We start from the raw sequence: 14618 nt of genomic DNA, 5'->3' as shown, positions 1-14618 counted from the left end.
CGTTGTAATAGCCTGCAGGGAAAAGGCATGCGTTGTAAAGAGGTATATTCATCCTGTACTAGTAGCAGAGAAGGAAGAATGGAAAAAGTGTAAGGAAAAGAAGAAAAACATTGAGAATCCTCAGACACTGACTGACAATAGTGAGAATGAAATTGATGACAAATTCTTAACTGTGTTATTATTAAATCGTCCATCACCTCATAATGAGGATCAATCCCAGAATGTAGTAAATTCTTATGGTGGGAAAATTTCAAATGCATCTGTCATGCCTACATGTTCAAATCCACATAATCCTTTCCTATCTACAAATGATATTGCAGGAAGACCTGAACCCAGTAATCAGTTGGTGCTCAATGCTCCGATGGTCCAGTGACAATAGGTCCTGTAGTTCTGTTATATCAATCTGGGAATAAGGGACAAAATATATATACTTTGGCTGTCCCTAATGGGATGAGTAGTTCTGTTCTTGCTTCAACAGTCACAAGACCAGGACAGTGAAGTCAAGAACTATTAAGTACAACTTCAGTTAATGTTCCAAGTGGAACTAATTCAGGTTCTAATGCAAATTCAGCACAACACTCTATTTCCAGTGAGAGACCAGGATAAGTTACTATTTAATCAGTAATTAGGAAAAGCACGGAAACCCCACAACGGGAAACTCAGAACATAGCAGGAAGAATCCTTAAGTTAGGATAGCCAGATTCAGATGTGCCTCTTTTACTGTCTACTCCTGTAACAGGTGCAGAAGGACAAAGCACGGATTTGCTTGGAAATACCCCAGAAAGACAGATAGGTTCTACACCTAGGGAACTTGATGACTGGATCAAAGAAATAGCTTGTTGCTTATATGGTTTGAGTACAGGGGCACAAGGAACTACCACAGCAAAGGCTAGTAAGGACAACATCTTAGATGTAGCAAAGCTCAAAGTAGAACTAGAGGAGATGATAATGGGAACCATAAGACCCGCTAAGATCGCAACCTATCAAAACGATGAACTATTCATCCTGTGCAAAGACATTACCAGATGTGCTTGAAACACACATGAGGAATTGACTGAATTGGTGAAAAAATATAAAGTGGATATACACAAATCAAAAACACTATAGAAACCATATAGGATAGGCGTTAGAGACATTGAGAATATGAGACCTCCGGGAATGGGACTGCAAATTAAAGAGTAACCGACAACCCTTCAGAAATGGGGAGAATTGGAAAAATGGGAATGTAGTTGGGCTAAGAAGGAGGCAAAGAAAATCCAAATGCCATGATTCCCAGCCTCTGCGGATGATGGAGGTGAGGGAGTTAAAATGCTTCATATGACAGAGGTACCTGGGGGAGGGTATGTGCATGTTCTATGGACAAGATCAGCTATACTATCTTTTACAAATGACTTTCCGACATTAAGAGAAAATCCACTTGAACGGTACAAGAAAGTTGAGAGGTTTGTGAAGGTTTGGGAGGTTTTGGATACTCTCTTTGACATTGTTGTTCCAAGTGATTTGTGTATGGAATGTAAAATTGCTATAGGCTGGCCTGAAATGGAATCAGCTAGATATCCGCCTACTGGTGCACCATCACCCGAGGTAATGAAAAAATAAAATCAAGCCATTACCTATTTAAAGAGAAAACTCTCTCCTAAAGAGATTGATTGGGTTAAGATTGACTGGACAACACAGGAATTGAAAGAAACAGTGCATGCCTATTATGAGAGGTTATTGCAAGCATTTAAACAATACAAAGGGGTGGAAAATGTGTCAGAGAAGGATAGGGGACATTTTGTCTACCAGTTTGTGTATGAATTAAGAAATGAAATAAGCAACATGATACTGCAGCATTCAATCGGCTGGCAAAGCAAGCCTATAGACGATATTCTCAGATATGCCAAATATTGTGGAGATGAACTTGAATCTAAGTATAACAAATTGAAGGAGAAGCTGATGATAGCTCAAATGAAAGTTGCTGAGAAAGGTTACAGTGGTGATTTTACAAATATGGTACAGGACAATTGTCTGTTGAATTTTGGAATGCGAGGAGTAAGCAGAGTACAACAACATGGTACAAAACCGCAAGTAAGAGGTGTTTCTGTTGAAATTATGAAAAATACTAATTCTTGTCATATTTGCAGCAAATTTGAGCATTGGAAGTGTGGTTTTTGATTTAATCTACTTGATCAGATGAATGAACAGGTTTAGCAGGTTGGAAATGCACAGTCACAAGGAGGAGATATGGTACAGAGTCAGCAAACCCATTGGCAGAGAAATCAGAATCCAAACATGCCAAAAGCCCAGATGCCTCAAATGAATGGCCAGCTTCAAAAATATAATGCAAACAAAGGGTTTCACCAAGATGTTTAGAGTGATTAAAATCAGAATGTAGCTTAGCAATATTGATTTAGATGGATGATACAGACTCAGATATGGCACAATGATAGTGCCTGAGAGGGTAGGAATGCACACTTGCGTCCTTGGAGGTAGACCAGAGTGGTCCCTCTGTGGATGGCAAGGTAAATGGGTCTCCAATCTCATTCCTTGTTGACACTGGTGCTACCAGTTCCACTGTGTGAACAGAGGAAGTTCCCAACCTACCCCTCTCAGGAGAAAGAATCCAAGTTGTAGGAGTCTCAAATCGATTAATGTCTAACCCGGTAACTAAACCTATACCAGTTCAAATTGGGTCCTTTGTGGTGTGTGACTCAAGACCCGTGATTTTGTTGGGACGAGACTTGCTCTGCAAGCTCAACTGTGCATTCTACTATACACCGAATGGAATGGAATTTCATACTAATGATGAGGACATTGTTTTTAAATTGGCAAAACATCGATCTAAAATTGAAATTATTTCCTATGCTAACCAATGATGACTTACCTATCGAATTGAGAGATACTGTGTCTCCAGAAGTGTGAGATTTCACAGGAAAAAACATAGGTTCGATCATGGGAGTGGCTCTAGTGCAAAATACTGTGAAGCCAAATTCTGAATTTCTCTGAGCCCAGAAACGGTCGCAGGAATTACTCCATTAATTGAGTCATTGATTGAACAGGGAATCCTTTAAGGAAATCATGGGCAGCCAGTGTAATTCTCCTATTATGGCTATACAAAAACCCATTGGGAAGTATCAGACAGTCCAGGACCTGCGCCGAGTTAATCAGATTGCAATATCATGTTGTACAACTGTAACAAGTCCAGCTGTGATTCTCTTCCAGATTCCATGTGAAGCTGCATGGTTTTCTGTTGTTGATTTGTGCCAAGCCTTCTTTTTTATCCCATTGCATGAAGATAGTCACTTTTTATTTCCTTTCCGGTTCAGCAATCGTGTCTTGGCATGGTGCCGAATCCCTCAAGGGAATAGGAAAAGCCCCTTGAATTTTAATCAGATCTTGAAAAAGAATTTGAGTTCATTGCTGATGCCAAATCACTCTGTCCTTGTTCAGTACATTGACAACCTGTTGGTAGCATCAAGTACACAGGATGCTTGCATATGCAACACCATCACATTATTGAATCATTTGGCAGAAAATTAACATAAAGTGTCACCATCAAAATTACAGTTCTGCAAAAGGGATGTTCTATATTTGGGACCTGATATTGAGAAAGGAGACCTGGAGGTATCACAAGACAGGATCGCTGCAATTTTGCAGATGAATCCACCCAGAACACAGAAGAAAGTCCACATGTTTTTGGGAATGGTTGGCTACTGTTGACAATAGAAACAAAGCTCTGAGCACACACTATCACAAATCCTTAAAAATCACCCAGTAGTCCTCATGTTCTCCACGCCTTTGCTTTAATAGAATAATAGTTCTTCCACTAGCCAACACGTTTTTCGTCTGTGGATAAGTCACCCTATGACTTCCTCAGGGCTGGAAGATCAAATTGAAATAAAATTGGTCTTCCAAAGTCATCCGGTATTGCTATGTATTGACATATCACATCCCGTGTGTTTGTGAATAACAGACCAAAGTACTCTCTGCAATGTGATACACCGGAGAAAAACCATTCTTTATTCTACACAAGTGCACCCCTGTTATCCTCAACTTGAGGAACGCCATTTCCTTAATTGTACAATATTATGCATTATATATTATTTCATATTGCCCGTTGTTTGCATTTATCATACGGCCGGCTAATGTATTCTACAAATGATGTCAGGCCAACTTCCATTTCAAAGTTATTCTCAGTACCATACATTATTAGTCCATATTAGCGTGGCTTTCGGCATAACATGTGTTATGTTGTGACAAACATTTATGTATGTGTCCAGTGGGCAAGGGCATGAGTGCCTACTTTTTGCACCCTCAGAGCACTTTGTTATTACAGAAAGGGGCATAAATGCTTACGCATCTCATTCTGTAATATGGATTGACCAGCGTATTTGTTGATCCCAAGGGTGCTTTTCTTCATTGGCATGGTGAGGGGACCCATGCAAATGAGAAATCATTTCCTGTTGTGCTTGAGTCAAATTACAGATATGAGTGCAGAGGCAAAGTAGCTGTTTGGAAGCTCATCGATGGAGTGCCACATAAAAGTGGTGCACAGTCAATGCATCCCAGAGGCTGCCAAATCTTAGATCCGGGAGTCCCAGGCAGTCTTTAGGCATTCCTCTGAAATCAGGTGTGATGAATCACTGCACATGCTTATAGACAGATCCCTTCCCCTCTTTAAACGTGAGGCCTGGTCTTCTGCTTTGATGTGAAAAAGACTTGTGGCTTGAAACAGCTGGTCTTACTGTCACTTAAGCGTTGGTCCCAGTGCAAGCACAGGTCTTCACTTGCACACGGAACAATGCACTCACTATATGGGGGCACACTGTTCTGGACTTCCACCTGCAGATGTTTGCATGCACAGCATCTGGGCAGTGCGTTCTGGAACATAAGGAACCTTTAGTGTGGTAGGTGGACAGCAGGCAGAGGTTCACCCCGGCTTAAGAACCAAACAGTATTATACACCTTTCAGCAAACCTTAGGGACTGATATCTATGGTAAGACCTATCAAGTTGTTCTGTGGCAGGCATGAGAAGTTCACCCCATCATGGATTTTACTTTGCAATCTGACATTTGTAGTTCTGACTTCAATATTAAAAATCCAACTGCAATCACCAGAATGCAAATTGAAAACCAGGAAAAGATGAGCTATTCACATCTTACATTGGGAAAAGTAAGTGCTCTGCTGGTGCCCAGCTGGCACTGCCTAGGATGGTGGGGTGAGGCCTGTGTGTGAGGAGAACACTACAAAGTGCAGAATGCATGATTTGGTTGAGTTGCCAATACTTGGGCCCTACTCAGTTGATCATCCTGTGGCTAGACTCATTCAGAAAGCGCCACTGATGGTGCCTGGCAGTGTTGAAATTTGTTACTTGACCCTTGCAACATTTCTCTCCACAAATGACAGTAGATGTAAAGAGGCAGACACCACTCTGACCCCCTGTGCAGTTGGTGTGCAGAGAGAATATCGAGCTGGAAATGTTGACCTACAGTGAGTCACAAATATCAACAGTAAGAATATCGTGGTCAAGAATATCGATTTTAAGGTAAGAAATATATTTATTTTTAAATGTAGATGCATTAATATCTATTACAAAAATGTAGTTGTTTAACATATTGATTTTCTAATTAGTGTTATGTATTTTAATATATATTTTGAATGAATGTGATGTATTTTTTGTATAAGAATTGTTTATGTTTTTTAATATATGTGTTACATTTTTAGTAGTTATCAATTTTATTTTAATTACATTTTGTGTTTTTTAGTTCCATAGTGGGTTGTGGGTTTATAGGGAAAAAGGCTGGGAAGTAATTTAATTATATTAAATTATTGATTATTTTTTATTTACTAATATTTATTTAATTGGGATTTTATAGTGATAATTGTGGGAAGTAATTTATTGTTAATTAATTATTAATTGGTTGTTAATCAATATTAATTAATTCATTGCTAATCAATTATGGTAATTGTGTAATTTTGTTTAGGTGCAGGTTGTGGGTGTATAGGGGTAAAGGGTGGGAAGTAATTTATTTTTAATTAATTACTAATAAATTGTTAATTAGTATTAATTGATTCAAAATAAAATATAGAAATTGTGTAATTAATTTTAGGTGAGGGTTGTGGGGTTTATAGGGGTAAAGGCTAGGAAGTAATTTATGTTTCATTAATTAATATTTAGTCAATAATTCATAATAAATAATTTATTGAAAATTAAATATGGAAATAGTGTAATTAATTTTAGGTGTGGGCTGGGGGTTTATAGGGGTAAAGGGTTGGAAGTAATTTATGTTTTTAATTAATAATTAGTTGATCATTAATATTAATTAATTAATTGATATTTAATTAGGGTAATTGTTTATGTTTTTAGTGTACGGGTTTTCCTTTTATAGGAGTAAAGGGTGGGGAGTAATTATTATATTTACTTTACAATTAGTTGTTAAATACTATTGTTTTTTAAATTGAAAATACGTTCTAATCGTGTAATTAATCTTTGTACAGTTTAATTTTAGTTGTGGTTTGTTGGGGTATAGGGGTGAAGTGCGGGAAGTTTATTAATTTTTTATGAGTTTTAATTTATTTTAATTATTAATATGTCTTTAATTGGTAATTAATGATGTTAATTATGTAAGTACATTAGTTTTTAATTTAGATGTGGGTTGTGAATTGTGTTGGTGTTATAGGGTAAGAAATAAAAGAAGTACATTTATGCAATAATGAACGTTTTTGTTTCTAAATAATTTCTTCTTTATTTACATTTTTTATTTTATTGACTTTTATAATGCGTCATACATCAATACATTTCGCACATCACAGACGCTTGACATAGAACCGTGATTACACAGTCTCAATTACAGGGGTATCTTGTGGAGCAATCGTCCGTAAGTAATTCACTAGTGTCTCCCAAATATTAGTCAGTCGGGAGGTCACCGGCAACTCCTCTTGTTTCTAAATAATTTCTTATTAAAAATATTTATTTGTTTGAAACTTCGTTTTTATTTTATTTAATATAATATTTGTAGGTATATGTCATATGCATTTAAATGATATGTTTTTTAAGTTTGTAATATTAAATATATTTGTATTTTAATTTTTAACATTTATATTTTTTTATTTATTTCATTTTTTAAATATTTTTGTTGTTAATATTTTGTCTGTTTTTAATTTTGAACTGACTGGAGTGAGAATATTAATTGTTACCCCTCTGCAATCCAACACTTTCCCTACTGTTGCACTAAGTGGAGTGGGAATAGTAAATTTTACCCCACCACTATCCAACACTTTCCCTACTGTTGCACTCACTGGAGTTGGAATAATAACTTTTACCCCTCCACTATCCAATACTTTCCCAACTGTTGCACTCTTTGCTAGGGGGAACAGTCATTTTTTCCCCTCAGCTATCCAACACTTTCCCTACTGCTACAATTATTCGAGTGGGAATAGTAAAGTTTACCTCTCCGCAATCCAACAACTTCTCTCCTGTTGCACTCACTGGAATGGGAACAGTAATTTTTACTCCTCCGCTATCTAACATTTTCCCTACTGTTGCACTCATCGGAGTGGGAAAAGTAATTTTTACTCCTCCACTATCTAACACTTTCCCTACTGTTGCGCTGACTGGAGTGGGAATAGTACATTTTATCCCTCTGCTATCCAATAATTTCCCCACTGTTGCACTCACTGGAATGGGAATAGTCATTTTTACCCATCCGCTATCCAACACTTACCCTACTGTTACACTCACTGGAGTGCGAACAGTAATTTTTAACCCTCAGCTATCCAACTCTTTTCCTACTGTTGCACTGACTATCGTGGTAAATTTCAGTTTAAATATTCGTTTCGTTTGGTAACTTTATTTCGGTCAAAGACCATAAAAGCACAGATAAAATATGTACATACAAGATAAAATATATAAATAATTAACACCTTAGTTAAGAAATTAATAAACAGGAAGTTATCAAACAAGAGATGACAAGCATTACAATTTATCACTATTTAGGACAATTAATCAAAGCAGACCTTCTACGCCACATACCGTGTAAAAAACGAGAGACAGAAAACACAATGAGAGGTGAAGTATAATATCTTAAAACCCTGCAGGCTTGGGCACATTGTTTTAGGCCCAGATTTCTACATAATGGTGCCAACCAAGATCTTCGTATTGTACTATAGGCAGGGCAGAAGAATAAAACATTGACCATATCTTCTTTACTTTTGTTACAAACTGGGCAAGTTCCATCTTCTCGTCCAGCCCATTTGCAGGTCAATGCCTCAATCGGGAGGCAGCCATGCCTTAGTTGTGTGTATAATTTTCTTGCCATGGGTGGTTGGATTAGATCTAAAAATTTCTCCCTCCTGGGCACAAGTTTTACCTGCAGAAATTCTGTGGACAACCTACCCATTACTGATGAGCAGTGCAACAAACTTAAATTGTGCTGTCTCAAAGAGGCCAGCAACTCAATTCTCCGCACCACTAGGCAACTCTCCTCTGGGGTCTCCTATAGTTGGGGCAAACCTATTTGGTATACAGCAGATTTAATGTGGGAGAGCCAGGGTATATGTTTGCTCTTTAGCTGCCCCCAAATTGCAGAGAACTCAGCTCTATAATCACCAAGCTCAGTTACTGTCCAGAGTCTTCTCCAATACAAAAGGGGTCGAGCCGCTAAAAGTTCTGAGCTAGGCTCTAGACCTAGATCTAATCTCAGAGGTATAAGCAGAGTACTCTGGGGGAGGCCTAGCAAGTTCCTCATGAATGCCTGCTCAACCCTAAGAAGGCTCGATGTGCGTGTATGGCCCAGAGTTCTGCACCATAGATTGCAGTAGGTCTAGCTTGGGCGCCGTAAATTTCAAGCCCTGGGGAGACTGGCTTAAATTGGGTTGTTCTCTGAAACTTACTAATACCCCCCACTACCTGTGAAAGCCTCAGGGCAGATTTGGCTACCTGGGGACCCCAGCTGAAATCTTCGGTCAGGGTAACACCCAGATATACAAAAGTTCTAACCCTTTCGAGCAGAGTACCATTTAGCACAGGGCTAGGGCGGGTGCGTTTGGGGGGACCAAAGATCATGTTTAAATATTGTTAAGTATGTTTTAATTTATGAAACAATGTTTTTTTTAAATAGAATTGATGTTATATATATATATATAACATATATATACATTACCTACTGGCGGTCGCCAGTAGGTAGTTATAGTTAGGACCACGTTTCCATAGGAAAACCTCAACATTCTATTTTGAATAACTTTGGCGCCGGTCGACGAATCCTCGCGAATTTCTCAAAATAGGTGGGGCGCTACGCTCCGCTCCTACCCTGAAAGTCTCGGGGGGATCCGTCAAGCGGGGGCTGAGATAAAAGGGGGGTCCCAAAACGCGTTTTTCCCATGCATTTTTCCATAGGACCTTTAGAACGAGCTACAGCCCGAACGGCTGAACAGAATTACTCAAAATTTGGCAGAGAGGTAGTCCCTAGGTCAAGGAAGTGCCTTTTGTAGGTTTGGTGTAAATCTGTTCAGTAGATTCTGAGAAAATAGCCTTTAAATCAATATATATATCTGAGCCCGCTTACGGTACGCTTACCGTACGCTTACGGTAAGCGTACGGTGGCGTGCGCGAGCGCGATTCTGATTGGCTCTTAGATCTTAGTAAACATTCGAATCGGCCGAAACCAGGAAGCGGCGGCCGCCATTTTGTCTCTCGCACTGAGTGTTGTTTATCAAACATGATGGCCAAAAACATGTTACGGGGCTGTTTTGACAACTCCCTCCCACATAGTCATGTTGAGGGAGTCCACAAACATCCCCGAAGAGCAAAAACGGTTTTATTTTTTTTTCGGCAATTTCGCGGGGTACGCTTACCGTACGCTTACCGTAAGCGTACGGTAAAAAAATAAAAATAAAAAAAACACTATCCACACTTACCCCACCCCCTGTGCTTTTGGTGGCCGAAGGCCACCAAATGTACAGGGCTTATTAATAGGTAAAAAAAAAAAAATTTTGGCAACATGAAATTATAAAATTGAAATAAAAAAAACACTATCCACATTGACCCCACCCCCTGTGCTTTTGGTGGCCGAAGGCCACCAAATGTACAGGGCTTATTAAAGTTGATAAAAACCGTGCACGGAACGAACTGCGTTAAGTGGGCGCGCACGCCTCGAATGGCGTAAAGTAACTTAGCATTTAAAAAACCGTACAAATTCACTGAAAAAACCATAGGTTTCACACACGTTATAGTTAGGAATTAGCATTTAAAAAACCTTGCAAATTCACTGAAAAAACCATAGGTTTCACACATGTTATAGTTAGCGGAAATTTTACTGATAAAAAACCAGTGAAATTCCCCCGTTATAGTTAGTGCAGGCAACTCTAACTCACGCGACCGCAATCTTCTGCTGATGACATATGTGTCTTTATGAAAAAAAAATATTTGTAATATATGTATAGCTAAAAATGTATGGAAGAAGACATGGGCATATAAGTGTCTAAATACAGTATTAGCATCAGCAGAGGATTGCGGTCGCGTGAGTTATAGTTGCCTGCACTAACTATAACGGGGGAATTTCACTGGTTTTTTATCAGTAAGATTTCCGCTAACTATAACATGTGTGAAACCTATGGTTTTTTCAGTGAATTTGCAAGGTTTTTTAAATGCTAATTCCTAACTATAACGTGTGTGAAACCTATGGTTTTTTCAGTGAATATATATATAAAATATTTATATATGTGTACATTTTTATATAATTTTTCAATCATAATATAAATTAAAATTAATAGTTGAATAGTTAAATATTGTTAAATATGTTTTAATTTATGAAAGAATGTTTTTTAAATAGATTGTATGCTATATATATATATGTATTATCTACTGGCGGTCGGCAGTAGATAGTTATAGTTAGATTCGTGTTTCCATAGGAAATCTCAAAAGTCTATTTTGAATAACTTTGGCGCCGGTTGACGAATCTTCGCGAAATTTTCAAAACTAATGGGGCGCTCTGTTTAGCTCCTACCCTGAAAGTCTCGGGGTGATTCATCAAGCGGGGGCCGAGAAAAAAGGGGGGTCCCAAAACGCATTTTCCCATAGGACCTTTAGTCGAAGGTACAGCCCGAACGGCTGAACAGAAATACTTGAAATTTGGCAGAGAGGTAGTCCTCAGGTCAGGGAAGTGCCTTTTGCAGGTCTGGTGTAAATCTGTTCAGTATTTCCTGAGAAAATAGCATTTAAAAGCATATAAATATCTATAGGCGCGCACCGTGCGCGCACCGTGCGCGCACGGTGCCGTGCGCGAGCAAAATTCTGATTGGTTGTTAGATGTCAGTAAACATTCGAATTGGTCGAAATCAGGAAGTGTCGACCGCCATTTTGTCTGTCGCACTGAAAAGGAAAGGTGGAAAAAAGGTGGAAAACGTGAAAAGGGGGCAGGGAAGAGAGTTCCTGACCCCCTAGCCTTTGTCAGGGGGTCACAGAAGGACCCCCAAGGGTGAAAAAAATCATTTTATTTTTTTTTTCAAAAAATCGCGGTTTGCGTGCACGGTGCGCGCACGGTAAAAAACCCTTAAAAAATTTACCCAAAAATCGCAAAGGTGCATGCTGAAAATGCCATTGAAAAAAAAATTTTACAAAAAATTACCATTTAAAAAACCTTTGAAATTCACTGAAAAAACCATAGGTTTCACACACGTTATAGTTAGGGATTCGCATTTAAAAAACCTTGCAAATTCACTTAAAAAACCATAGGTTTCACACATGTTATAGTTAGCTGGACATTTCACTAGAAAAAAACCAATGAAATTCCCCCGTTATAGTTAGTTCAGGCAACTATAACTCACGTGACCGCAATCCACTGCTTATGACGTCAGATATTACATCACTGATAACATATGTGTCTTTCTGTAAAATAAATATTTGTAATATATGTATAGCTAAAGGTAAATGGAAGAATAAATGGGTAAATAAGTGTCTAAAAACAGTGATGTAATATCTTACGTCATCAGCAGTGGATTGCGGTCGCGTGAGTTATAGTTGCCTGAACTAACTATAACGGGGGAATTTCATTGGTTTTTTTCGAGTGAAATGTCCAGCTAACTATAACATGTGTGAAACCTATGGTTTTTTAAGTGAATATATATATACATATATACATATATATAACATATTGATATATGTGTACATTTTTATATAATTTTTAAATCCTAATATACATTAAAATTAATAGTTTAATAATTGTTTTAAACTAAATATATATATATATATCAATCTATTATGTATGTGTGTTTAACTTTTTTATTCAAGTTTATTTGATCTATTAGTTAAAATGTATATCTCATGTACTTTCGTTTTTAAAAATTAATTTTATTTAATATTTTAATATTTATTATTTTATTTTATACATATAAATATTTATATTTTGTACTACTATATTTTTAACATCGATATTTTTTTCAATATTTTTGTACTTACCTGTTTAATTATAGGGAGTTGATATTTTTGCATTCCATTTTTTTTCATTTATATTTTTGACATCTATATTTTTGACCGATATTTTGTCAGTAAACCGTGCACTTAGCCTCAATTGGTAACCTCCAAAAATGTTATATTCTTGTTACTAAACGAAAAGATTGAGCTGCCTTCTACCTCTCGCTTGTTCAGTGGAGGGAGATGAAGTAAAAAAGAATAAAGGTAAGAACTATATTATAGCTTACACTGGAGGGTAGGCAGTTGCATCCTTGACACCTTTCCATGGCTCAACTGGCTTAGGTGGAGAAAATCTCAGTGGCCCAGTTGGTGGTTTGGCAAAAGGAATGCCGAAATATCCATCCACAGCTTGATCAGTTCCCTTCACACGTAGACTTTTTCCTATGAGCTTCCCGTATTTGGTAGTCACAATCGGTGATGGAGAGTTTCCATATCCTGCACAAAAACAAAATGAAGAATTAAGGCTACATTTTCAGCATACAGAAAATGGAATACATCATTGTGCATTTTCTGTCAAGATGTTTATTGACACGGTTCGATATGGGTGACACCTCAGAAGTCCTTAATTTGTAAATCAATAAGTGCTATGTCCTTCATCAGGAGACCACAGCAGCTTGCACCACCCATTTCCTCTACCAGCACTGCCAATGACAGTATCAACACTACTAGTAACCATCACGCGTGTAAGGAAAAAAGCTTTTTTCAGGTTTACACAAACTTTTTGCCCCCATTTGGACTATTAGCTGCTAGTATTCGGACTTTGAGAGTGCACTGAGGCCTGCTGTCTTGACCTCGCCAATGTTCTGACCCATTACAAAAGCTATGTTGAATTAGATGTCCCCAATTGGCTAGTACTGATTTACTTATAAGTCCCTAGTATATGGTACCTGGGTTCCAAGGGCATTTAAGGCTCTGTTTGTGTCACCCTTTGTGTGATAAAGTACAAAATGGCTCCCAGCCTGCCACTGCAGACTGGAAAGGCAGTGTTTGCACTGCAAGTTTGACTTTGCCTTTACCATTTCTGGCAAAGCCACCCCTTCCCTTAACAGTCTATGTAAGCGTCCCCTAAGGAGGTCTTTAAAGCCCTCTGTCAGGGAGCTGTGTAGTGTTAAGATAGACATATAGGGGTCTATATTTCTTAGCAGCAAAACCCCTAAAGTTGTTATTTTACTGAGGAAAGTTAGTAGCCCCATTGGATAACACAGGGTTATTGGCTGGCATCCCCGCCTGGCTAACTTCTGAATGGGACTACCTAACTGGTTACTGTAAGGTATCAAATTAACCATGGAATTAAATCTGACTAGATGCCCAAGTTGAGATTTATGTCACTTTTAAGGTTAAGCACCTTTTAAAAAGTTGCCACTCTGTGCCCCAGCTAGTTCAGTGGCTTCACAAAGGCCCTGACACACACACAGACACAGTTTCTGCCCACCTGTTCAGATGTGTGAATGACTCCCAGGCACAGGAACAAAGGCAGTTGCTGCAGAGTGAGGTGTGACCTCCTCTCTCAAGAAGGCTGCAAGGGGTGTGAGCTTCAAGGGGAAAGCAGCGTTTGAAGAGCCGCCTGTGACAACACACCCTAGCAAGATACCTTTTGGTTCTGCAGACAAGTTGGAGCCAGGGCCAGAGAGGGAAAACCCATCCGCAAACTGGTTATCTCATGTGCGTGCATCCCTAAGGTGACCACACTTCTGGGGTGGGCTACCAAGCTCCTCACAGTCGGGGGAATTTTCACACGTCTTGAGGGTGGCAAGAATATTGCACTCTGGGATTGGCAAATGCCACACATTACCTGAACTTTATCACCAAAGAGGGGGGACCCACTAGCCCATTGGTTAGAGACCACATTGTCCCCTCGGGTTGCTTTTCTAGGATATAAAGGGCACCCCTTGCACACTGAACTTCATCACACAATGGAGTTGGAGAGAGGACCAAGAGAGGAGTTTCCTGCTGCCTTTGACGCTGCATGAAGAGAGGCTGCACCATCGGAAGGACTGCACCTGCTGCACTTTAGGTTAGTGAGATTTGACTATGCCTGCGGCTCCTGACTCAGGGAAAAGTTGATTCCCTGCCCCAGATCAAAGCAGTGACTCCAAGGGACAGTCAGCTACCCCCCTAGAACAGAACCCAGGACATTAAAGCTGAGGAAGCCCAAACTGGCAGAGC

The 14618-nt window shown here is 38.9% G+C and overlaps 1 protein-coding gene across 1 annotated transcript in view; it reads right to left on the bottom strand.

Moving 5' to 3' along the window:
- The window catches only part of LOC146776058 (cocaine esterase-like), a 605874-nt gene that overhangs the window by 409442 nt on the left and 181814 nt on the right, over positions 1 to 14618 (bottom strand). Inside the window, exon 3 of the mRNA XM_085638256.1 lies at positions 12680 to 12887. Within this exon, the coding sequence (XP_085494382.1) occupies positions 12680 to 12887 (208 nt within the window). The remainder of the gene's footprint in view (positions 1 to 12679; positions 12888 to 14618) is intronic.

The sequence above is a fragment of the Triturus cristatus genome, chromosome 12 (assembly GCF_964204655.1).
Source record: "Triturus cristatus chromosome 12, aTriCri1.1, whole genome shotgun sequence".
NCBI lineage: Eukaryota > Metazoa > Chordata > Amphibia > Caudata > Salamandridae > Triturus > Triturus cristatus.
Note: the sequence above shows the minus strand (reverse complement) of the source record. Positions and strands in the feature narration are given on the sequence as shown.